The sequence below is a fragment of the Hylaeus volcanicus genome, chromosome 4 (assembly GCF_026283585.1).
Source record: "Hylaeus volcanicus isolate JK05 chromosome 4, UHH_iyHylVolc1.0_haploid, whole genome shotgun sequence".
NCBI lineage: Eukaryota > Metazoa > Arthropoda > Insecta > Hymenoptera > Colletidae > Hylaeus > Hylaeus volcanicus.
The window spans coordinates 5,171,972-5,197,121 of record NC_071979.1 but is presented as its reverse complement, the minus strand read 5'-3'; the positions used below and the strand labels follow the sequence as shown (position 1 = coordinate 5,197,121).

The 25,150-nt window shown below is 36.6% G+C and overlaps 1 protein-coding gene across 11 annotated transcripts in view; it reads right to left on the bottom strand.

The window, feature by feature from the left end:
- The window catches only part of LOC128875411 (potassium channel subfamily T member 2), a 217,497-nt gene that overhangs the window by 25,560 nt on the left and 166,787 nt on the right, over positions 1-25,150 (bottom strand). For 9 of the 11 annotated variants that reach the window (XM_054120963.1, XM_054120962.1, XM_054120957.1 and 6 more), the window contains 5 exons: positions 14,952-15,026; positions 10,965-11,048; positions 10,795-10,889; positions 1,966-2,149; positions 369-533 (listed from right to left, as the gene is read on the bottom strand). In XM_054120963.1, coding sequence (XP_053976938.1) covers positions 369-533; positions 1,966-2,149; positions 10,795-10,889; positions 10,965-11,048; positions 14,952-15,026 — 603 coding nt within the window. The remainder of the gene's footprint in view (positions 1-368; positions 534-1,965; positions 2,150-10,794; positions 10,890-10,964; positions 11,049-14,951; positions 15,027-25,150) is intronic. The other 2 variants (XM_054120959.1, XM_054120960.1) reach the window with 2 other exon arrangements.

The following is a 25,150-nucleotide window of genomic DNA, read 5'->3' as shown; positions in this document are numbered from 1 at the left end:
TTGGCATTGCCTACCAAGAGTAACAAGTAGCATCTTATACTTTGTGTAATGTCGGGAAAATTTTCGAAAAATCCTGGTCATCATGGACTCCGCTCGTTGTTCCGGAGCGTATTACTCGTGAACGTATGAATAATATGTACGTGTCTGTGTCTAATTGGTCAAGGGTCGAGAAACGGTTAGTCGGTTCTGATTTATGTAGAGTAGAATGGTCAAGTAGAATAAAAACCACGTGCAACTCTCACAACCGAGTCTGTATCCTTCGTTTTGCGCCCCAAACCACGTTGCGCCTTTTTCGTCACGCCCTTGTTACGGCACTGCGCTAGGATATCGAGAGTAATGAAAGTAATTTGTGCGGTCAAATATCTAACCTGTAACAACGGATGGGCGTAAAACTCGTTTAGAAAATCCATGATGGTGTCAGCTTGCAGCGTTGTACTGCACACCACCACGTGTTTCTCGCTTTGCGCTCTGTGCGATGAATACGAGCCGCCCAGCTTTTGTCTTTCCATCCACGTGAAAGCCAGCTGCTCGAACTGAAACAGAAATTACGCCGAAATTGTAAAATCAACGTCGAATAAGTTGTAAAATTAGGCAGGCTATGAATAAAGAACGAAAAACATTATAACTGTAATTTTTACTTTAACAGTTATTCTTAAAACTGGAACAAAATTGTTTATGATTTTTCTGAAAATACATCGGTTGGTATTACTACACTGACTTCGCATCTGAATTTCCCACTCTTCTCAATATCGATCGATACTCAGTATATTGTTGAATAGAAATGAAAAGAATTATGCTTTTACCAAACTATTAATAGTAATAATATTAGCGAAGTCAATTAAAACTTTTTTTTATTAGGTACAACTTATATTATTTTATAGGAATTGCATTTTCTGTTTGACAATAGTGTTTCTCATTGAAATATACTATTCTGCATTAGTTATTTGTTTTCTCAAGTAGATACACTTTCTTTTGGATTATGGAATGTACTCGCTACGAATAGCTCTGTACATACACAAAGGATGGGTTGTCTAACGGAATACTCGTGTATCAGGTGCAACTGACGGGTTTGACAGATGAATTGCACGGTTATCACTGTCATCATGATCTCCACAGGGGTCCGACAGCTGGCCTTTGATATGATCCCCTGTCATTAGTCGATGACCTCGGGCAACAAGTTGGAGAACGCATTCGGCTAGGACTTCATTATTGGACGATTTAATTACGCGTTTGGCACTGATATCCATTAATTAGTTTTCACAAAGGGAATATTGATAGCTGCTTCACCGCAGGATTTTATCGAAATTACTGCGAGATTTCTTATCGTATCATGAAATTAATTATTATTCAAGGAAAGAAATTTATGGTTATTATGAATTCATTCACAAATGTAAAAAAGAATAAATTCTTTCTTCTTAAGGGAAATAATCGATTCTACTTTTACGATCCTCGTTAAATATGGGCGTTATTTCAGTCTAAACATTTATCGCCAAGTGGGAAATAAAAGTTTCATGTGATCAGAAATTCCCGGGATAATAAATATTCTATAAGGAGTGAATGGTAAGGAGAAAAAGTCGAATATTTCCCGGCTTTGTACGGTCCCTTAGAGTAAAGTATCCTGATAAAAATCGTAAAAGGGATCGTTAAACCAGTATTCTGTTAACGCCAGGGCCAAAGAAACTGGTGACCATTGATATTCATGCAAAGAGAAAGTGGAGCTTTGTACGTTACAGACAATAGCTGAATGAATGCATTTGCATAAAAATAGATTAATAAATACTTGGTTCTATAAAGTAGTCGATTTAGCTTTATTGCCTCGAATACCTCCCGTGTTCCCCATGAAATATCTAAAGTGCAACTTAATTGAACAAAGTCTAAGAAATTTTCCAAACGTGAGCAGAATGTACATACAGTTCAGTTTCATTCACCTTCCGCTAAATTAAATTTATAAAGATCCATACGTACCTGCGTGGGTAGCACGATGAGAGCAACGCAGATCATGATGACCATGTAGAGCTGCGAGGGCCAAATGTCAGGTACAAAGTCCCCGTAACCGACCGTGGAAAACGTGACCACCACGTAGTACGTACTTTGAAACAGATTCAAATGCCTGTGCCCCGCTCTCTGGAAGTGTTGGATCCCACATACGCTGAAAAAAAACAAATTAAAACGTGTCGTTTTGGGTCTTAGTGAAATTTTGAAATTACTTTGAAATTATGCACTGATACGCGAAAATATTCGAGTGTTAGCATTTGGAGTAATTAATTAATAAAATGTGAAGTTATATTAAAAGAATATTAAGTCCAAGAATTAGTGTGTCGGTGGTTTTTCAAAATTTTTGCAAAAGAAATTGTGGTCCAGAATCGTCTCAGCTACTCCCCATTTCTGGTTTTTACACTAATTCTAGGACACCCTGTACATATCAAGGAGTATGACTGAAGATCCTGTGAGCCAAGGCAGAAAATAATTCAACGATATATTTACAGTACATTTACAGTAAAAATCATAAGATTTTCAATTATAATAAATATTCTAAATAAATATACTATAGATTCCTCATACAATCTTCAGATATATTCCTTGCTATATATACCATACCGTTTTTAATAAACGCATTTTACTAAATAAACGTTTCAAACGCAATGCTTTGAATATTCTTGTGCCTGTCTGTTTATTATTAAAGCTGTCGAAGTCATCGAGCATTGTTCCCAACTAATTTTAGCTTTCGTCGCTGAATACGTCGTCCAATCATAGTTGTTGGAACCAATCGTATAATTAGCGACTTCCTCGAGAGTCCCAGGACGCGTTTCGAGATCCTTTCATCTCGGAGGAACGACGAAAGGAAAGGATCGCGACAAGGTGGAGGACCTTACGGAAGAGCAAGCCACTCCAACGAACAACATTCGCAAACGACATGCTTTCATTATGCATGCAACCTCGTTTTTATATCGATATCTAGCCTATATTTTTGTACCTACTTTTTTCACTTTACTCGACGTTCGAACGATTTCGTCGTCGCGTACAGTAACTTCCGTTGGGCGATATAACGTGCGGTGTGAGCTGACTAAAATGTTAAATGCTAGTTTCTTTAAAACCAGTACAGGTATCGAGTTCAAGTTTTTTTTTCAATTAATGAGGGATCATTTTTTGATATACAGATAAATTGTCTTAAAAAATTTATTAAAATATAAAAGGGCTTCCTCGTTAAAGAAAAAAAGTGGTGTATTAATTTTGATTTATTTGCATAGCGTCTATTAAGGTTAATATCATTGACTTAAAACATTCTTCTTGTTCCGCATAGTCAATTAGTTATGAGGAAGAATTAAGCACAATTCACTGTACACGTTTCTTAGAATTCTAATAAATCCCGTTCGAGCTTGACTCTCGCGTTCCTTTTTTATCGTGTTTTTCAAACCACAGATTTCACTTTGACTTGTCGTTTTCGTTCAACGCTAGCGAATCGACGAGAAATCGCGCGAAGCGAAAATGGCGAGAGACCGAAAGCTATATTGCTTTTTTAATTGGACGCTTTTCCGTTTCTTTTAACCGCGTCAACGTGCGCGACGAAACAGGCAAAAGCGTACGCACTGTTCCGAATTGGAAAATGTTTCCTCTTTCTCAAAATCACTCTCGCGTCTGGCAGAATAATATTTATTGTTTCGTCAACGATATCATGGATCACTGGAGTAAATAACAACGAGAATGGACTCAAAGATTTTACTGGACATCGACGAAACGATCGAAGATTTTTCGTGAATTGTGAAGGCAGCGCCACGATTTTCAGCTGTTGTGCGGAGGAATCAACGGGAGATTTAATCAAAATTGATGGAAAAATGATGAAAGATACCGAGAGATATTGGAAGGTCATGCCATACCGTCAGGAAGAAGATTGGTTGGCATAGAATTTATTTTCCAAAAAGACATTGACCCAAAAACCGCGTCAAAATTGTGTCGCGTATATTTGGACGAACAATGACAAAATGGCGTCATCAGAAGAATGGAACCACAATCACCGTTTCCCAATACAATTGAGTTATTGCGATGGGCTGGATAGGAAAGCAATGCTATCGAAATGCAAGGACGATATATGGCAGAATTTACAGAAACTTTGGGGGGAAATAAACACAGAAAGATTAATGAAATTAATCCAGCAGACAGTCGACGAAAAGGATTTGGATACAGATTACGGCCAAAATTATTATTATTATTATTATGTTTTAATACAAACAAATATGACTGATAAATATCAGTTGCAATTGAAGAACTTGTACTTTTGCATTGGAGTACTTGTACACATATTATTATGTATTTAATGTATGATAAAACACATCAAGACCTGTTAAATAAAGATAAAGGAAACCACAAGTGAAGAATGAAATTAAAACATGAAAAAGTAATACAAATAAAAAGCGTTAGGTCGCCCTGTGACAGTACACAGAACAAATGAAATATGTAGTTGACACATGTTTAACACGTTGCTTTGTTCCACGTTGCCTCTAAAATTGTATAATAATTACATGCTTCGCTTTACGGAGAGTACCTTCAGTAATTGTTTACGCGAACTATTGTTAAAAAGAGTGAAAAGATTGACGGAATCAATTAAGCGAAATACAGGTGTTTATGGTATTACATTTCATGCAACTCAACCTATGAATCGAAGGAACGATTAAAAAAAATGTTTAAAGAAGATCTTTTGTTTAACCTTTGCCAACCTCGACGATGTTCCAGCTTCAAAAGGCCGGAAGAGAACCACAGTGAGCGACGTGTCGACAAATAAAGAGAAGAGGAAGAAACTGTGAATTGGCAGTGCAAATTTGCGATCCTCGACCTAGACAATTTTACATCACGAATGGGTCCCAGTTTTACGACACGAATTACTTTGTTGTGCTTTTTTTCCCAGTGGCATTTTGTCGAACGTGGTTGCCATTTTGTGACCAACAAGAATGTGTTGGAAACGCTCGCAATTAAAAAAAAAAAAAAAAAAGAAAATGGGCAAACGAAGTCGCATATTCTGTCGAGTCGAGCAACGAATTGAAATTGAAAATTTTGCTGTCGGCCATATTTTTCGAAAGGAAGCTTACGGGGGATTAGGGCAAACCGTGTAGGCGTTTGTGGCTTCTTAATTCGTCAAGGAATAATTTCGCTCCGATTTATGTCATCGGTGGTGCACTGGGATATCTGCAGAATTTTATGAGAAATACGCACGCTATTTTACGGTTTCGTTCTGACAATTCAATTAACTTTTTCGTCACGCTCGCGGAGTTTAATCTTTTTAACCTTTCCATCGTCGTTTAAAGAACTTGGATTACGGAAATATTGCTGCATAATAGGAAATGTTGCTATGGAATCGCAAATTTTAAGTGTGCGTGCCGAATTTTTTAATCTAAAAGCTCGAATAATTAGTTCGTTTTTTTAATATGTAATTTTGTTTTAGATTACGCACAGATGTTTACCAAAACTATACAATTAATACATATGATTAACGTACGTAAGAGTCAATAATAAACTTGCATAATAACAATTACTCATCCAAACAGTCATAAGGAATCAGTAAAAATTAGCATAAATCAATTGAAACCAAAAATTAATCCGAACAACAGAGAACTTGTCTTTAATTAAAGTAAACCTGACAAATATTTTCCTAATCGTTTATAAGGGTACAAGTAAAAATGTCATACGATACTAAATTAAATTCTGGTGCCTGTCATACTCTCTTCAATTTCCATAGTAGCTCCACCTGCACAGTGTAATATGCATTCGTCAATATTCTTGTTTGTCTGATACAATTTAGGCAACAATTTTCTATCCCCAAATCTTATACTATTTATCTTCCGGAATGCGGATATGCAGTAACTCTGTTTCCTGTAAACTCCACAAGTAGTCGCTGTAACAAAGCGTCCCCCAACTATACATCTTGTAAACGCGACAAGCAATTCGTAAGGTGAACGTCGGGCGTGTATCTCGGTGACAGTGAAATAGATAACGTCTAGTCGGCCGCAATAACCGAACCAGAAGATAATAAATTCTGTTCATTAAGTGCCTCTTGTCATTTAGCGATATGGACAATTTTCCGATGGCTCTTGATGCGGTAATCGGCTCTACGCTAATTACAAGAGAAGTAACATAATAATTAAACGCTATTACGTAGATGTCCTCGTAGTTAGCAAGTAATCGAATGCATAATTTATGTGTATATCGGTATGGAAGTTTGCGAGTGCACAATAGCAATGAAATCACTATTCTTTATTTATCATGAAACGTAACGCTTCAATTTTTTATTTTGAATGGAAATTTAAATTTATCATGTAAATATGGACGAAAGTATAACGAATATTTTTTCTAAATGAAAAACATATTAAAATGACAATAAAAAAATAAACGTCAACCGTCAAAATTGTTCAAATAATAAATACATTGATATTTTTTTAAAATTAATTTGAGAAATCAGGCTTCTAAAGGATAAAGGAAGTACGGAGTACAGAAGAAAACTTATCCAAAATAATCCAGCTACTCAAAGATGCGCATATTTGAACCAACATCTATAATAAAAATCGCTAATAACTAAAAGCTGATGCGACGTTAAATACGCAGTGAAAAAAATTCTACCCAGGTATTACGAGTACCATCTTTATTTTTCTAAAGGTTCGTCACAGCAAACAGCGAACCCCAAATGCGTGGATTGCTCTCAACTTGGGGAGTGACTTCCGAATAATTTGCAGATCGGTTGTCAGGTAGAGAACATCTTTATTTTTCTAAAGGTTCGTCACAGCAAACAGCGAACCCCAAATGCGTGGATTGCTCTCAACTTGGGGAGTGACTTCCGAATAATTTGCAGATCGGTTGTCAGGTAGGGACCATCCGCTGATGTCGTTTCCAACGATAGCAGCGGCAAGGGCGAGCTTACAAGTACGCCGTTCTACAGCCACACCGTAAATAATAAATCACGACGATCGATGGTGATACCAATCCATCTGCACGAACCGCCACGATTACTTATTAACGTCTGTCCCACATTGCGATCTAGGTCAATCAGCCAAGTTTCGCCTTTTCCCTGTTGCTAGATCGTAATCGTCTCACCGATATTACATAAGGTATAGTTGCCAAAATGGAGTCACATAAGATAACCACGCCGCATTTCCTATTCCCTGCCAATTTACAGGAAAATTATTGTTGGACATTTATTTAAACGTCTATGTTACCGAGATAAGAACAAATTCTATTATATTAGTCCATGGTTTCGTGGTTTTCACTTGCAATTAAGTTCAAGGTAACTGCGTCTTTTTTCTTTTCTTCTATGCAATAAAATGTTTACTTATTGACGACTGATTTGTAGTAAATATTAGAATTTTTTTCTGTTGAAGAAAAAGCGATTTGAAGAAATTGTGGTGGCAGTTCCGAGAATGGGAATGGCTTATATACGAATGTTAGGCGGACCGAGCAGTTGACAGAAACGCGCAAACGCGCAGTGTCCTTCTAGTGGCGAAGACAAGAGGAGCCACCACAAAATTTTTCTACATATTTTATTGCAAGTCGATTGCGAAATATATTCAGTAACGATACAAGAAATTGATGTAACGCGTGGTTATCGATACGTATAAAGAACTTTTTAATTCTTTCTTGCGTCGTGGGAAACAGGAGGAAATCCCAGCGTCGGGCAACCAAGAAGAAGAACAATCCGTGTTGGCGGTGGTCGCGCGACGAGAACTTATAGGCCACCGGACGACGAGTGTTTCGTCGTTAACGAAAGCTGCTCCCCTGTTTCCCCGAAAGGCCACGGGAGTTTTTAAAGTGCGTCGTTAGGGGAGTTCAAGGAAAGCGACATTTGTACGGACCGTTGAGAATGTCACGCTCGAGGAGCAATTGCGCGGAAAATTGGATTAATAATTCCAGTGTCTCATGAGTTCCCAGTGGACAAAGATGCGCGTTTACTTTTACGAATTCAACGAACGTATGGGGGTGTTTCGATTTCAATAAGCGCGTGGAACCTTCGCTCCTTCGTTAAATCGTTGTATAAGCTCTGCTCGCTGGGAAGCGCGTGTCGGGAATTCCATTTTCAAAAAACAACTTCTTGTTGCGTTTAATTATATATTTAAAGAAATTAGTTCAATAAACATCTGCAGTGGTTCTAATACACTTCCTCCATCTAACAACATTGCTGGTTTTTTGAAGAATTCATTTTGCAACTACAACTAATTCAGCTCCTCAAATAAATGATAATCGATTCACGAAAAATCAAGAAAATGTGATCAACGAGAAAGTGACTAAAATTTAATTTTCCGAAACTCGAACGTCAATCACAATATTTACGTTATCCGTCACACGTAATTCATGTCACATGTGATCGAAACTATGTCGTCGATGACGCACTCCGTTTCTATTAACTAAAGGTGACTGTTGGAACAATTTCTGTTGGACTATATCAAGAATAGAACAGTATCTTTCTGCACTGATTGATTTTCCTAGACTCAGAAATTTTATATGAAGCTGTTTCTCCATTATCCACGATAGAGTGACATTATTGTGTCGTTTGGTTCATAGGTAGCTTACATGTAACGAACAACGGATGATTTATTTCAAAATAGTTTCTTGTTTATTTCGCGCTTTGTCGTTATTCAAAATTCCTATCCAGACTTCTCTTTGAATGTCTCGTGTATCTTTTTTATATTCATATTTGTGTACAAGGATAATTAAATACAATTCAAAATTCTTCTAAATTACAAAAGGGAAAAAGATTTTAAAAATTCTGTAATCGTTCCAAAAGTTGATCGTACTTTGTATTAATAGAATTTTGAAACACTTGACGTGAAAGAGAATTTAAAAAGAGCAATCGACCTGAAACTTAGTATTTCAGTAGCTTTTGTTTCATAAGATCATCGTCACTGGAAATGTTATTTTTAATCTCTTAAAAATCAGGTAGTTAACTCAGGTCATAGTCAAACTCAGTTGTCAACTACTGCTACCGGTTAACCGAGCACCTTGAAACTTGGAGCGCTATGAAAAGTAGCCCAGTGCACCTGTAAGACGGGCAAAAATCGATTGTTCATGCTTTTGTGATCGAGCCCCCACCAGTGACATAGTTGCAAACTTTTGTTCCATGTAAGTATAGAAACGCCGGAATAACAAAGCGGCAGACACGTAATTTTTTCTCAGCTGGTATTGTCATTCCATTTTTAGCATTTGCAGTCGGTCAGACGCGATTACTGTTCGATTGATGTTCGCCTTCGCTTCGATTTCCGGAGACGATACCGCTTTATTTGGGTCGACGGATATATCGAGAGAACCGAGGTGAAGCTGGGCAAATTTTTTATTTTATTTCAGGTTGTGTTATTTTTCAGCACAACCAAATGAGTCCTATATAATATAATTTAACATCAAGGTCACGATTTCCTTTCAATCTAACCAGAACAATAAAGTTATTTTCAATCAAATTGTATCAATTTTACTTCGTTCTGTCTCAAGTATATACTAACTAAAATTGAACGCTAGCCACTCGTTGTTCGATTACGAAAAAATTCTCTGATCTTAACGGTTTTGTCACCCAATTAATTAACAAATGTATACAATTAATATTCGAAATACATCGCTGTTCCATGCTTAAGTTCTTCAGCTATTACTCGATTAAAATTTCGCCCAATTCTGACAGACGAGATCCTCGCAAGGGTATTTTGCAACGGAGAAGACTGAAGAGTACTTGAATAGCGGAAAACTTAATTTGGATAATGCGTTACGCGTGTGGCGTTATGGTTGCGGAAAGAGAGTCGTTTTATTAAGTTTTAACCAACTAAGCGGGATCCTGCTGGCGGCTGAGCAAATTCGTAAATGGAAATGTCTGCTCGGGTAAACTTTCCTCGTTATTCGAATAATGTAATACGACTTGTATGCAAGCAACGCAACGCGCGCTTTGTGTTAACGCGAATAACGAAAGAGCGTACGGCCGGCAAGACTGTCTTGGAAAAGTTGACCGGCACGCGGACGGAATTTTAATTTGTAATTTTAGCATTGCCACGCGGCTTACGTGGCGGAAAATATAAATTATTAAGAGAAGAGTAACAGCAGCGAACGCCGTGTAATGTAATTTACATGGACTGGTTTAATGGATATCATTACCTGGAGGAAGCTGTGGGATTGCGTCAATTGAAAGGAGTATTTACTGAACAACGATGCAGGGAGTGGAAGTAAAATTGATTTAGATTAGTCGTAAAGTAAAGGCGAACAATGTTTCATTCGAGTATTATAGAGTATCATTCGTGAGTATTTCTTCAATTCTATAGTTTATCGTATAGTCATTTTAGTAATTTATTGTGAAACATTTCATTTTATAATTTGAATTGTAATTTTTATGTAATTAATGACAGATAAACGGTTGTTAAGTTTTTATTTATTATTCGGAGGTTTTATTTAGATAAGAATATTTGTCATCTCTAACCTCAACCTGGAATAGGAAGAGTAATCCAAGATTGAGCAAGATTGATCTGTTAAGTACTTTAGATATTTTTCAATGTACTTTTTTAAAAGATAAATAATATATATATAATATATAAATATAATATATAATATATATATATATAATATATTTATATTATTTATCTTTTAAAAAAGTACATTGAAAAATATCTAAAGTACTTAACAGATCAATCTTGCTCAATCTTATATATATATAATAAATATATAATAAATATATAAATATATATAAAATATATAATATATATATTATATATTGAACTAGATTTGAAGCAAAAAATTACTAAGACCATACACTTACATAACAAGTAAGAACTCACTGAAGTTACTCACCTAGTGAAGACAAGGCACAGTAATGTTGCACTAAGGATCATCAGTTGCTGACTTAAAGCTGACTGGGATTTCTGCATAGCTCTGTGTAAATCATTCTGAAACACGAGTTTGGAAGATTAGTAAATGCATAATGCGTATTTCAATGTGAATTATATAAATAAATTACTTACGAACATATTTTCCAAGGAATGCTTTGCCAACCAGCAGTTTAGGAACACCGGAATGAATAGGTTTCGCATTGGTGGATAAAGCAACTGAAAATAAAATTAATCACTTAGCGTATAAAGTTTGTTGTATATCTAATACTTTAACGTTATTTTCATTTATGATATTTAGTAAACCGTTATTTAAAAATTTCTTATATAATAATTGAGCAAACTCTGTTCATTTCTAATTCATTCATTTCAATGCACACATTATATCATTTGTAGGTTACGAAGATGATTTTAAAACAAATGATTGAAACGTGAAATAAATATTAGCTCGTTTGGTATCCTTTAAAATGACTTTGTGTACGTGCTCCATACTTTGGAACACGTCCGTAAATGCTTCAGGAATGGTTCAAGACACGAAGACTTGGGATTTAGGGATTCAGCTGAAACGTCGAGTGTCGCTGAAGAGAGACAAAACTAATGAGACTAAGTCAATGAAATCTCAAAGCGCCTCCCCGTGATAGAGTTACATCCCATTCGCGTTTAGATCGAGGTTAATCCCCGCAGGATAGATAGTGATCGATAAACCGTCAAGATCGCGTACCATTTGTGTTAGAGAAACACCATCGCGTCGTCTAGATTGTAATCGGGAACGCTCGCATCAATTCAGAACAGACAGTTTTATTTAAAGAAACAAGAACCTGTTTTCTCAAACTAAAATAGCAGTACTTAAAATAACCTCCCGTAACATGAAATATGCCACCGATGTAGATTATACATTTTAAAGTCATAATTCGTACTCCTTACCTACTTATTTCGCTAAAAATATATACCACGATTGCCGCAGGAGAATACTAATTCACAGCAATTAACTGAAAATAAAGTCTACCATTTACAGTCACAAACGACTGCTTGATCTTGGACTCTTATCGCTCCCTGCAAATCGTCGCACAGTGTGATATTTCAGCGATATAGCGGCACAAAACTTATGTTTTTCAATATCTCGGAAATTATTAGGTCGTCCGCACAAGAAGCTACTCAAAAGAAACGTAATTGGTTGATGACTGAAATCACAAACTAGTTATCTATTGGTTAGTGATGATTTTGAACATTTTTAGAAAAAGCATCTACCGCTGCCCGCGCGGTATAATATCGCAGCAAAGTCATATACTCGGTCATTGTTTAAACAAATATTGCTAATAATTAATGTAACTATCGTCAGAAATTAATTTTTAGTTATTTCAGCTAACAGATATAACGTATAGAAAAATTTCTTACGATTACTGCGACGAACAATTCTTCGTCGCGAATAATATCGAGCTAATGGCTGCGAACTTGTAAAGTGTAAAGTGTAAAATAAATTAAGTATTAACATTAATACATTTTTATTGCAAAATGTTAGTCAATATGAGTCTAGCTTTCTGTGCAAAAAGTATGCATCCCAAATACAGTCAAATAATATGTTAAAAGTCTAGCTATATCTCGAGAACAGTCGTTAAATTACAATTATAATGACTTCAAAAAATTCCTCAAACGTAAAAAACGCACAAACTTTTGGTTCACCCTAATACTTTCCAAAGTGATGTTAATTCCACGTTGAAAAATCAATTACAGATACGCGAACAGCCTCAAAAGTACTCCAGCCAAATGAACAAAATACATCCAACAGAGATGGTTTTCAAATACAGAAATTCCACCTCACATGAAGCTTCGCTTCGCAAGTTGTTTCGAATAACAGATTTTCCATTGAAATTCCCTTTCACGGCTTCCTTGAAACTGTTCTAGCAAAGCTGTTTGAACACCCCGAGTACCAGTAAACACACTTAACACCATACTTGTTGCTTCACAACAAACATTAACATTAAAACGTTGTCAGCGAGGAATCACAATTGTATTCGAAGCTCGCGAATGCTAAATGACGGTTTAACGCAACAAGCCTTTGTTCCCGATCAGGGAACGAAAGCTCGTTACTACCATTCATGTCATAGCCTTGGGATAGTGGAATTCCGTAACTACATATCGACGGTGCATATTCAACGTAGCAAACGTAAAGCAACAAGTTCCACGGTTCGTTTGGCATGGTGCTTATTAACGAAACGTAGTCTGCGCATTGTGGTTCGCGATTCGATGAAATATAAAGTTCTATTAGAACCTTTTGATGTTGCGTGCTGGAGGTACGTAAACCGTACAGATTCCTATCGGTGCCCCGCGGAATGGAACTCAGAAGGAATCGCACGGTTGATATAATTCGTTTTATCGCCGGTAAAATGCTTTAAGTGTCTGGGAAACGTTTTCTTCCTCGTTTCTGCACGTTTGTTATCGAACCACGCCTTAACGAATCGTTTTACAGCTCTATATAGGAATGCCTGTTTCGACGGCTGTAATAAAATGTACCGGACAAATTGTTCAGCAATCCTCGCGATATACCCGGAGGGCTCTTCAAACTGCGCAGATTTTCTCGATGTTTGATCGCTTTTATTCAAATGTTCCTTTATTTCTTAATTTTTTAATTTACGTCCATTTTCTTTGGTATAATAATTGACGAGAATATTATTTTTCGCTGTGACTTCATTGTGAACGTTTTTGTTTTCAGAGATAATTTTATTTTACTTTATGAAGTACGATGAAGGGTAATATGACAATTAGAATATCATGTGTAGCCAAATAAATTTGAAACTATCAGTTCTGTCTAGTTCTGTAGTTCCACGAATACAAACCTGACTATATCATCTATTACAAACTCAAGCTCGTCTGTATCAACTTCCAAGTATTCAAACTTGTTTGTGTATAAAACTCCTGCTCGATTGTGTCAATTTTCAGGGATTCAAGCACAGTTGTATAAATTTTTGTGAATGCAAGCTTCACTGTATCATCTACCACAGATTCAAGCTCCGTTCAAACTCCACAAATCAATTGCATCAACTTCCACAAACCTAAGCTCCACCACCAGATTATTTCTAACAATGTCTCCCATGTTCAGTCATCTGTCATTCATTTTCTGTTTTACAAAATGAATGGTTTTTAAATCGAGACTATCGCAATTCGATTAGTCTACGTTAGGTTTCAGGTATCCAAAGCGTGTGTTCTTGACAATCTGTGCCAAAACTTTCATGTTTGCCGTCATCTGCGTTTCGCGAAACGAAGGTTCGTCGTATTGAATTTCTCACGAACGGATTTGTTCTCCCGAGGATCTGTCTTCCGTGCAGCATACGAGGAGGACACGATTGTCTATGACAATTCCTGCGGGTCTGTGGTGGTTTGTTTCGAATTACACGAACCGGAGGTGGACTGCATCATATCTCACGGGTCCGAGTTTGTCAGCTACGAGCCTTATTGAACTGGGAATAACACTGTCGCGTCCCACGAGCACTGCGTCACACATATTTGGTTCAACGGATTCTCCACCAGCCATGTAAACTTTCTCGTGCTTACGTACACGTTTCCAACGTGATCCTTTTCATTGCAAGTAACAAGCGTCTTATGCGCCAATTTGCTTTTTGCACTAACTTAAAATCTATTCGAGTATTATGTGATATTTGGAGTATAAAGTCGAGGCCTAAACTTTTGTGATATATTTCGAATGGAAAATATTTACTTCATTTTTCTAGCTTAAAAAATTCGTTACTCTTGAAGACTCTCTCTAAAACGAAACTAATTCTACTTTACGATTCTTTAATTTTGTATTAAATATAAAAATTGTGGAAGTCGTCAGTACTGTCGTTCCTTGCTTTGATATTATTTTAGATACTTCTGTGATTTAGTGTTTCATTTTATACGACATATCGTAAGTTAACATCAATTGTTTTATGCAAAAGTTATTTGTAATATTTACTAAATTACTTCGATAGGAAATATAGAAAATTAGTCTTAATTTAAAAAATGTAATAGTTTGGTACTCAGTAGGTTAATTCATACATAGTCGACGGAGATTAGGATAGATAACAGCTTGAACATTCAGAGTTAATTAAAAATACGGCAATGTATCGTTAGAATAAAGTGACTCACCGTAATCGTGAATGGTATCGTGTTGACTAGTTCCAGGATGAAGTGGAAAGAGAGAAGCTGCTGCCAGACGTTTCCCTGTGAACATGACGAAGGCAGCTCAACAAACCCAGCGACAATTTTAAGAAAATGCAAAGTGCCATAAAAAGATTCAAGAACAAAGCACATAGCCGTCCTGCACTTTCTGCGACATTCGCGCTATACCAACGATTTTCAAAATGTTAAGCTAAATCAACAGGTGTTACGTTAATTTCCGTAACCCGTATTAAATGTTCCCTCCGGATCCGCGAATGGACAAACCGGCACGCGTGAGTGGACAAACTGTAATTAAAGCATTATACTAATCTCGTGATTGCGCTGTTTCATTTACTAAAATTATACAGAAATTTGACCCTTTCCTTTTAACCTCTTCAAGCCGTACAATGCGCGAGAGTTTAAACATTTATTTTTAACACAAGAGAACCAGTTTTGTAAAATAATAAGTGTAACATTTCCGAAGTTAATCTTTGTTTAAGTGTCTTTCGTGAAAATTAGTAGTATTTGTCAATAGACATTACAAATAGTTTAGTTACAGAAGAATGTTGCAAGTAGGACCAGGTAAAATAATATTTTCATTCTGAAATTGACGTGTCTTAAAAAGATAAATATAGTTATATTTAGTTTTATGTAGGGTGTCCCAGAATTCTGAACCATAATTTCTTTTACAAAAATGTCGGATGGTGCTTCGTTTTTGAATTGTTAACGAAAAACCACCGATCAATCACAGCGCTCGAGTAACGTGCTGTAGCCAGCCAATCCTGGCTCTAGCCTATGTTCTCGCGACTGAGTGCGCGCTACTCGAACGCTGTAATTGGTCAGTGGTTTTTCGTTAATACTTCAAAAACGAAGCACCATCTGACATTTTTGTAAAGGAAATTATGGTTCAGAATCGTCTCAGCTACTCTCCATTCAACGAAAAAATTGTATTGCATATTTTGTTCTTATTTTTTCATCAGGAACCACCTCGTGCCCGGTAGTACATGTTGTTCGTCCCCTGTATAGTATTATATAGAATAATAATTTCGTTCTACTGTGTGAGTTCCACCAAAAGTTTTCCTTTATCGAGGAAGTTCACGAGAAAGTGAAGTTTAAGAAACTTGAAGGAAAATCAATTTCCTATACCTCATCCGACACAGTGAACTTTCTCCACGTAACATTACTTATTCAAAGGAGACTTTGTGCCGCGTCTTAATTAAACTAAACGACAAATTTCCCCTGCAGCGTAAATCATAAACGCGTTGCAACCTCGTGTACATCTTTACAATCTTATACAAAACCGAGAAACGGTTTTTCTGACATTTCCAAGTACCTCTCACCCCTGTATTGTAAACAAAAACTAATTTCCAAGGGCCACATACACTTTCAAAGGATTTGAATCAAAGTTTTAATTACTCGGTCCTGTCGCGAGCGCTTGAATGAATCGTCTAGTATGTTGCGTCAAGTATAAAAAATTTCAAAGCACGGTAATACGCTTCCATGCACAATCGAGATAATTAATAAATTAATTAATTCGTAGGGCATAAGTTTTCTGAAATTTGTAGTTTGATGTGAAACGTTCGTTGTTCGTTAGAATAGATTGAATTTGGTGCTAAGTGAACCCATTTAATTAAACGATGCGTCAATGACTAGATGACAATAAGTGTTTTAAAATAATTAATTTGGATAGAGAAATAGTATATTCCTCGTCTTTGTGACTGATCGAGCAGGTTTACCTCACACTATAAAATTTACTCTCATTGTACCAACGCAGAGTGCCAAATTGAAATGGTTTAATGCGATGGTGCGATACTAGTAAAATTTTATACTTTTTATATTGTTCGCGTTGCTCTGAAATCCCACGGTAGAGCAAAACGGAACTTCGCGCGGGAGCGTAGTTCGTCGAACTAAAAGTTTTCGATGGAAAAGTTTCACGCTAGTCATCGTGTTCGATTCAAAAATTCCAACTTCACACGGGCTAAATTTTCAAAGCGCGCAGAAAAGATTTGTCACGATTTCTAGGTACGAATCCGCGCATTTGGATCGATGAAATGTTATTAAAAGACAATCTGCTGCAAAATTTACTTTTTCTTTAAAATGAGAAGAATTCTTGTATTCTTTCTAAGTATTTTACATAGGAGGAAGATAAATTGTCCAAGATTGATGATTATATCATAAAGGAATCTTTCACAAAAAGGTTGTTAAAGTTTCAGGCAAGAAGTTGTTTTATTCTAGTAGTATATATCATAATTATTAGTTCTATTGGTAATCTGATTGTTTATTATTCTAGTTTTACTTCCTGATTGTTCATAAGTGTAGTTCAGTAAGCACTTGCTGAAAACAAGCGTCAAAGAAAAAAGAAATTATATTCAGGCCTACACTAAAACTTTTTAAACATTCAGAAGCGAATGACAGATACACACGTAGCTATACCAATTTAATATTTGCTGTATATCATTGTTGTAAACGTGAGAAATAAATGATATCGTCAATCTATGTTGTAATAATACCCCCTCTTTAAGAGACCTCCTTGTTTCTCGTCTAGAACAGCGTGGAAATTCCCAAACGTAAAGAATTTTCATGAATACGTCTCCCCTGTTCCATCAAAACGAACAAGAGGGAAGCGCTGACATAAGCCCCTATGTGCTCTTCAAATTTCTTCGTCCCTTTCTGATCGAACATCCCCGAGGAATTCCTCAAAAACTGTGCTACACCTCAACACTGACTAATGTCCCATTCGTATTCGCCCATCGTGCATACATTTTCCGTTCCGATTCCCTTCTGTCAAGCTGTCGAGGGCTCGAACCTTTGTCATCCGTCGCGGCCAAGCTTTGACGACTCGAGGCATTCTTAAGGGAGAAAGATTGGAAGACGACTAACGAGACAAACGCGAAACAGTAAACCTTACAACGTGAATGGATTTTGTTAACCGTCGGACTCGCCGTCATCGTTTACTTTCAATCTTCTGACACGTTGACAACCATTCAAGATTTTTATTTTTAGGGACGCATTAGACATTAGCCGTGTAAAGTTGGTCCCTCCGATATTCAAAAATTCAAAGTTTTCTTTTTGCAAATGTCTATCCAACGATTGCTCATTAATGCCTCGTTGGAATTTTTATTTGCCCCTTTTAGTTTAAAAATTATAAGCAATGCAATTTGGGAAGGCTAACTTTACATCGGTTCCCCATTATTAAAAAATTCAAAATTTTCTTTTTGCAAACATTTTCCCATCAATGTCAATAAAGGAGTCTTTACTTTCTGTTTTCAACGATAAATAATTATTTCCATTGGAAAAATGTTATATTTAAAATGAACGATTTCTCGTAATACAGATTTATTCTCGTTGAGCCGTTGAAATAATTTCCATTATACGCACTGGATATCGATTTATAAAAACTGTAATCACTCGAGTTTTGTTAAAGTACAATGCAGCTTCGAATGAAAATGAAACTCCATGTAGAAAGTTATTATATGGTGGTCCATCAAAAGCAAATATTAATTACATTAGTACGTAATAAACGCGTCCTGCATGAAACAGTGACGCATTTTTTATTTAACAACGAAACTGAATATAAATATTTTCATTTACTCCAGCGTCGAATCGGGAATATTACGGTATATTGCCAACATGATCGAGTACAAGCTTAATTTTACGTTTGATGTCCATAGAATGTAATGTGTCAGGCTATTCGTCAATTAAGCGATCCATGTATTTCGTATCTCTGGCATATTTCGAAACCATATATCGAAACCATTCGAACGTTGAAATCCAAGCAAGAGAAGCGAAGATGGAGTTATGTGTGTTCTAACTGTACAACATATTTCAGTAATAGTTCTTGTTGCAGCACGAAGCGTAACTTAGTTTACAGACTAAACCATCTTGATGGATATCTATCTGTAATTAACGCTAAGCGTTATTCACGCGAGAGCGCCAAGTAACTGACAATGAAAACCAGGTAGCAACTCGACTGCAAGTAAGGACTGAAATATAAGTGACCGAACTTGAGGGCAATTTCTCTAGAGATACATAGACGGCGTCTCATACGACGTGGTGCTGTTGTGTAAGAGGTGATTTCACGCGAAAAATTAAATCTATTAAAGTAAAAAACAATATTTTTATTCACGAGGCTTTGTGTTTGAGAAAATCAGTCATCTTATTTGAGAGTATTAGTCAATAAATTTAAAAGTATTAAATCTTCTTTTTAATTTCAGAGCAAAACTGAACGAAATTCCAAGCGTTCATTTTAAACGTAATAATTTGTAAGGTTTGGTCTAAAAATCAAAGAGGAATTTATTTCTAATATCAATTATGAAAATTCGTCGGACACGCATACACTTGACTAATGAGGCAAAGCTTTTTTGTTTGTGTTTGAAAACTGTGATAAGGATAATATTTGCTTTCCGTCATTCCTATCTGATTCTCGATATGTCCGTCAGTCTTTCGTTATTTATTATACATGCTACTGCTTGAGGTTGTACAGGAAAGAATATCTCAATCGATGTCACTCAAACTGATCAGTTATTTAGAGAGTTACAAGCTCTTGGAACGTAGTAGCTCTCATTGTTGTTTTTTTTTGAATTTTGTCAATACTCTAGAAAATTTCCATACAAAATTGTACATCAACAAACGCGAGCCGAAGTAGTAGTATGGGTGGAAGAGAGGAAGATCAATCTTGTAAGTAGTTACGGATCGTATTGGGTCAGACGTTTCGGTCAGGCTTTCTAAGGCCTACGGCTAAGCGAAAAATACCGTACACTGTCCTCGTTCCTCTTAACCCTTTAACTACGATATTGGAATTTATATCAACGAGAGAACATGTTCAAGTGTAATGTTCCTATTTTTTCTTCATTTTGTAGAGGATGCACTAGAAATACGCGATGTTCGAATAGTTCTCATATCTTACTTTCTGGAAGAATTCGACAGGTTTTCAAATTGAAGACAACGACGACGATTAATATTTCTGGGAAATAACTAGCGCATAAACTGATCAACAGTTGATACTCGTTGGTGATTCAGGATCAACATAAAGCTGATCATCGTAGTTTAAAGTTGATTGTTGGATAAACTTCAGCGCGTTGCTATGCTAGGCTACCGACACTACACGTGCAAATCAATACTGTCATTCTTATCGTTATTCAGTGATCAGCTATGATTGTTTACATTCCACTATCGTATCCCAGCAGTGTCAAATAGTGTCTACATGCTTGATGGTTTATTCGAATGGGGGAATGTTTTCGCTGATGATCAATTTTCAGTGTTTCTATTTCGTGTACTGCGCTCGAAAATATTTGAGATTTTTTAACGAATTTCCGTTTCAATTCAAAAAGAAAATTCTCAAGACGAAATTTTAAAGTTTAACGTAGTTTAAAGTTTTAAGTTTATTTTACTAGAAACGTTTAGGAGGATTATTAGGAATGATAATATTAGGTAATGTTAGGTACCAGAAAAATTAAGAATAATTATTTTAATGGAAAAGACACGAATAGAATTTTTATTCTAGTTTATTTTCTTGGCATTTACATTGCTTAAAGTCGTCAAAGTTTTATCAAAGAGTTTAGGTGAACTCGGTAGAATCTGCAATAGTACCGATTCCCTTTTCATCGTTGTGAGCCACGGGGATAAAACAAAACAGAGAAGAGTAAAACGTTATATATCTCGAGATTCATCGCGGGACTGCAATTTTATTACGGTCTTCCTTCCTTAGTATCTCGAGCGCAATATTACATTCGGCAGACGTTGATAATCCGACCTAAAGCTTGCAAAAGCGTTCCTGGTTAATGGAATCCGCTTTTCTCAAAAATTTTGACATTCTGTACCTCTTGCGATTATAACAGACGTTTTGGTTGGAGAATATGGGACAGGCCAATCAACGATCATTGCCTTTCAGAGAGCAGAAATTCATTCTGTCTTCTTTCTCAAAACCTCATCAATCTGCGAAGTTTAAAAAAAAAAACAAAAAAATTATACGATCATGATTATTCATAACCATTGAGACGAACAGCAAACGATCGCAATATTTGGAAGGAAACGGACGACCAAGAAAGAAATTCGTCTTTTCTGAAGCCCAGTTCCTCGAACCACGAATTTCATTTCGTTAAATTGCTGCCGTGGAAAAGGAGCGCTCTTTGTATCGTTCACTGTCTAGGGATCCGTAAATGTATAACAAACAACGTCGTGGGTCTGCTGCGGACCATTCACTAACAGCTGCCAAATCTTTGACCACGTCAAAGTTTATTAAAAATAATAAGCGAGCCGGTGAATACATACTCAGGCGTTTCTGCGGTTTCGCAAACAACCTGTTGTTTTACCAATAATAGCATTGCGTTGGCGCAAAGAGATTAAGGAACACAGAAAATTTGGGTCGGCTCGCGTTGACTGCGAATTGAGCAAAAATATTCATCGTCGTGAAAACTGAGCGGTAATAATAATTGTATAGCTCTGCTGTTTTGTGGAATTAAATTTGTATATTTGTAATAATGCAAATTCGTATTCACGACGAGCTAGTGTATCTCGAACTATCTTGAACTATCACTTATTTCGATCTCTACAACATCATTTTGTAGATTCTCGATTTAAAAGAGATTGAAAAAAGATGTGTGTAGCAAGAAAAGGAAGTATCAGTTCGTCGTACAACTTCGTGCAACTTCTTCTTCTGCTACTCAAATTAATATGTGCAACACAGCCTTAAGTGCTATAACAAAAGGTAATCTTTCTGGTTTTACAGTATTTTCCCACCTTTCTGACGTAGTCATTACATTGTCACTATAAAATTTCTATAATTTCTTTTATTAAATATTGACTCAGACTGCAACATGAACTTATAGGCTGACCTGATACCGTAACCATTTCAGTCCTGAATTATTAAATGTAATTTAATTTTTAGGGTTGACTTGGACTAAAATTAGTATGGAAAAAATGTTAAAAATATCTCAATAGTATAGTTTCAGAGAAAAATTAGTCTTTCTTCGTGTGCATAAATATGGACCTGAATTCGACCTAAACGATAACGTCGGTAATTTTTAAATCGTGTGTCCTCAATCGTTGAATTCACTCAAGAAACAATCGCGTTTCACTATTCCTTCCAAGTTCAATAAAACATCCCCTTAAGATCTTCGCGAATCTCCGAAGCTCCTCGTTCACTTGCCCGCGCAATCGCTGCGTTCATCGCGTCAAGTTTCCTCCGACAATACCAAACCCCCTTTAACCCTATCAGACAACGAATCCTCTCGTCAGCGAACTCCGTAAATCGAGAACGACGAACATGACGTTAGCCGTGTAGGAAGCAGGAGCACGCATCGATGTTACTGTGCCCCATTCAACGATCATTAGTCGCTAGCCGTGATAGAATTCCGTTCGGGCCAAACCCACAGGTTACGAACCGTATAAACCGACTCTGGTTTCGTGTCTCTATTTGCTTGTACGCGTGCTCGAGCGTTGGAGCATTCACGTGCAGAGAGAGACCCGGTGTTTCTGACCGAATCTCCGCCAACTCGAGCCCACTTCAATATCCGACACTCCAACGAGCTCTCTTCCACGGCGATGGACTGCAGTCCGAAAGCCTTGGGACCGCGCGATTCTACGTCATCCCATTTTCTGAGGAATTGCTTGGGTCAACTCGACGAGCCGGAGTACCGAGCGCGAGATCATTGCCTGATTATGATGGCTGCGCTGGCATTCGAACGATCGTCGAGAAGATTTGAATCAATTGCCATCGAGGAACGTTCCATCGAGGCTGCATTACTGGCTGGAAGGAATATGTACTCGAGCATCGTGTAACAACGTTTCAATTTTGGGCGAGGTAGTTTGCACAGATTCGCGAAGTACAACCGGTTCCAGAAATATTCGTACCATCTATGTTTATTGACGAAATTTGTCTGAAATTAAATGATAGGTTTGATGTTTCCACGTCAATATTTTAATGTAAATATACACGCGTATGAAGTCGACTCCTGAATATATTTACAATAAAATCTTTATTTGGAAACATAAAACTGATTATTTCATTTAGACAAATTATGTTTATTGTAGATATTTGTCTGAAATTAAACGATAGGCTCGATGTTTCCACGTCAATTTTTTATTATAAATATACACATGTGTGAAGTTCACTCCCGAATATATTTACAATAAAATCTTTATTTGGAAACGTAAAACTGATCGTTTCATTTAGACTTTCTTCAACAGACGTACAAGTACTTATGAGACTGACTGTAAATTATACACAATTGTTTCATGTATTATTCAATTTAGTAACAAGTGAAGTATTTTTGTATCTAACTGGAACAGGTGTCTCTAAGACAAGTCATTTAACTAATCGAAGTTAATCCAAACCATGATAGAATCGAGGTGGGTTTTGAATGAGCCCAGAATAAACTTTATGGATATACATATTCATAATGAAACATTTATTCGGAAATATTAAGCTCACTGTTTAATTTCGACAAATGTGTTCGATAGAGATAGAGGGTACGAATAGTTATGTGACTGACTGTAGGTGTCGTAAGTAGGGTAGGTATAGGTATTTGTTTGGCAAATCGGGAGCCATTTTGTGGAGGATGTACTTCAGTACTTGAGTAGTTGGATAGTGATTTACAAACTTTTTGAAGTCGCTTGGTTTGGGAAAACAAAATATTTGATAGAAATTTATAGACTCGAATGTTTGTTGGGTCCATTTTAACGAAAATTAAAAGAAGTTGCGAAGGTTCGAAAAGAAGTTGCGGTCTAATTGATATTCGAGTATTTAAAAATTGAGGCGAATTGATGTCGTAACGGTAAGTATCGAAGTTTCTCGAGCATGCGTAGTACATAACGAGACCGAGAATCCCAAGGTAAACATTCCTAACATGCGAACACTTGGAAACCAGTACATAAAGTGGTCCTGAGCGGCCAATTGAACACGTTCTAACCACGAGTATCTTGGGTCTTCAGACGATATTCGTTTCAATATCAAGAAACTCTATATCTATACTTGATCTTACAATTATCGCCAAGTTACATAATTTCATCTAGGGCTCCAAATGTTTAAATCAATCTTAAATATATATTAACTTTCTAAAATAAAATTGCGATTTAAACAGCAAATCAATGTTCGTCATAACACAAAATATTGCCATATCATTATAATTTGTTCAAAAATTATATATTTGTACTTAAAATTATCGTCAAGTTACATAATTTCATCTAGAGCTCCAAATATTTAACACAACCTAAAATTTGTGAATATATATTAGCTTTCTAAACTAAAATTACGATTTAAACAGCAAATAAATTTTCGTCGTAACAAAAAATGTTGCCATTTCGTAATAATTTTATCAAAAATTATACATTTGATCTGAAAATTGTCACCGAGCCATTTCCATAGTATCTACAAAATTCTCTCTTTCGCAATGGGGTTTTCTGAAACAGGAAACAGTTAAGAAGCGTTCCTCCAACCATCGCGCGTAGAACACATCCGAGACGATAAACCCGACGCTGGAACAATAACAGCCGACAATAACGATAACTACGATAAGTTATAGTGAGTTATAACAATAGTAGTAACGACAAGAACGATAATACCATTAACGACACCGCCGAATCATGAAAAGACGACAGACTCCAACTACGAGAAGATAAAGAACGAGGGTGGAAAAGAGAGCGGATTATCGGAGCGATTGGATTTCTAATCTCGCGAGTTGATAACAACGTTTTTATATCGTGCATCTAAGTTTCATGGGCCAGTCGAGGATTAACGACACACTTCCCAGAGGTAGATCGAAATTTTACAACAGGAGCATACTGGCGGGGGCAGCTTCGATTATCAACGCTTATACGTTATCAATGTAACGTTATCGAGTTTGTCGGTTGTTACAACGTGACGAATCGGGTCGCCGGAATGCTCGATTAGCAAATGGCGTGCTACACCAGCTACATGGCGTTGCAGATCCTATCTCGGATCCGTGCACGTGGAAAGCAACCGGCTTGTTAATATCTGACACCGCTGAATAATAATTTTACAGTCGCTGGGAGTCACTGGACTCCGGGAGCCCGATTCCAATAATTTTGTAATATCTTTAACAGTTTCGTTACCAAATTAATACTCTTGAAAATCTGTAGGTGGTTAAAACTTTGCTTCGATATTTATTTTCTTCGATATCTTAATTACTCCGAGTTTGATCAGAAATCCTAAGAGAACCTAAGTCAAG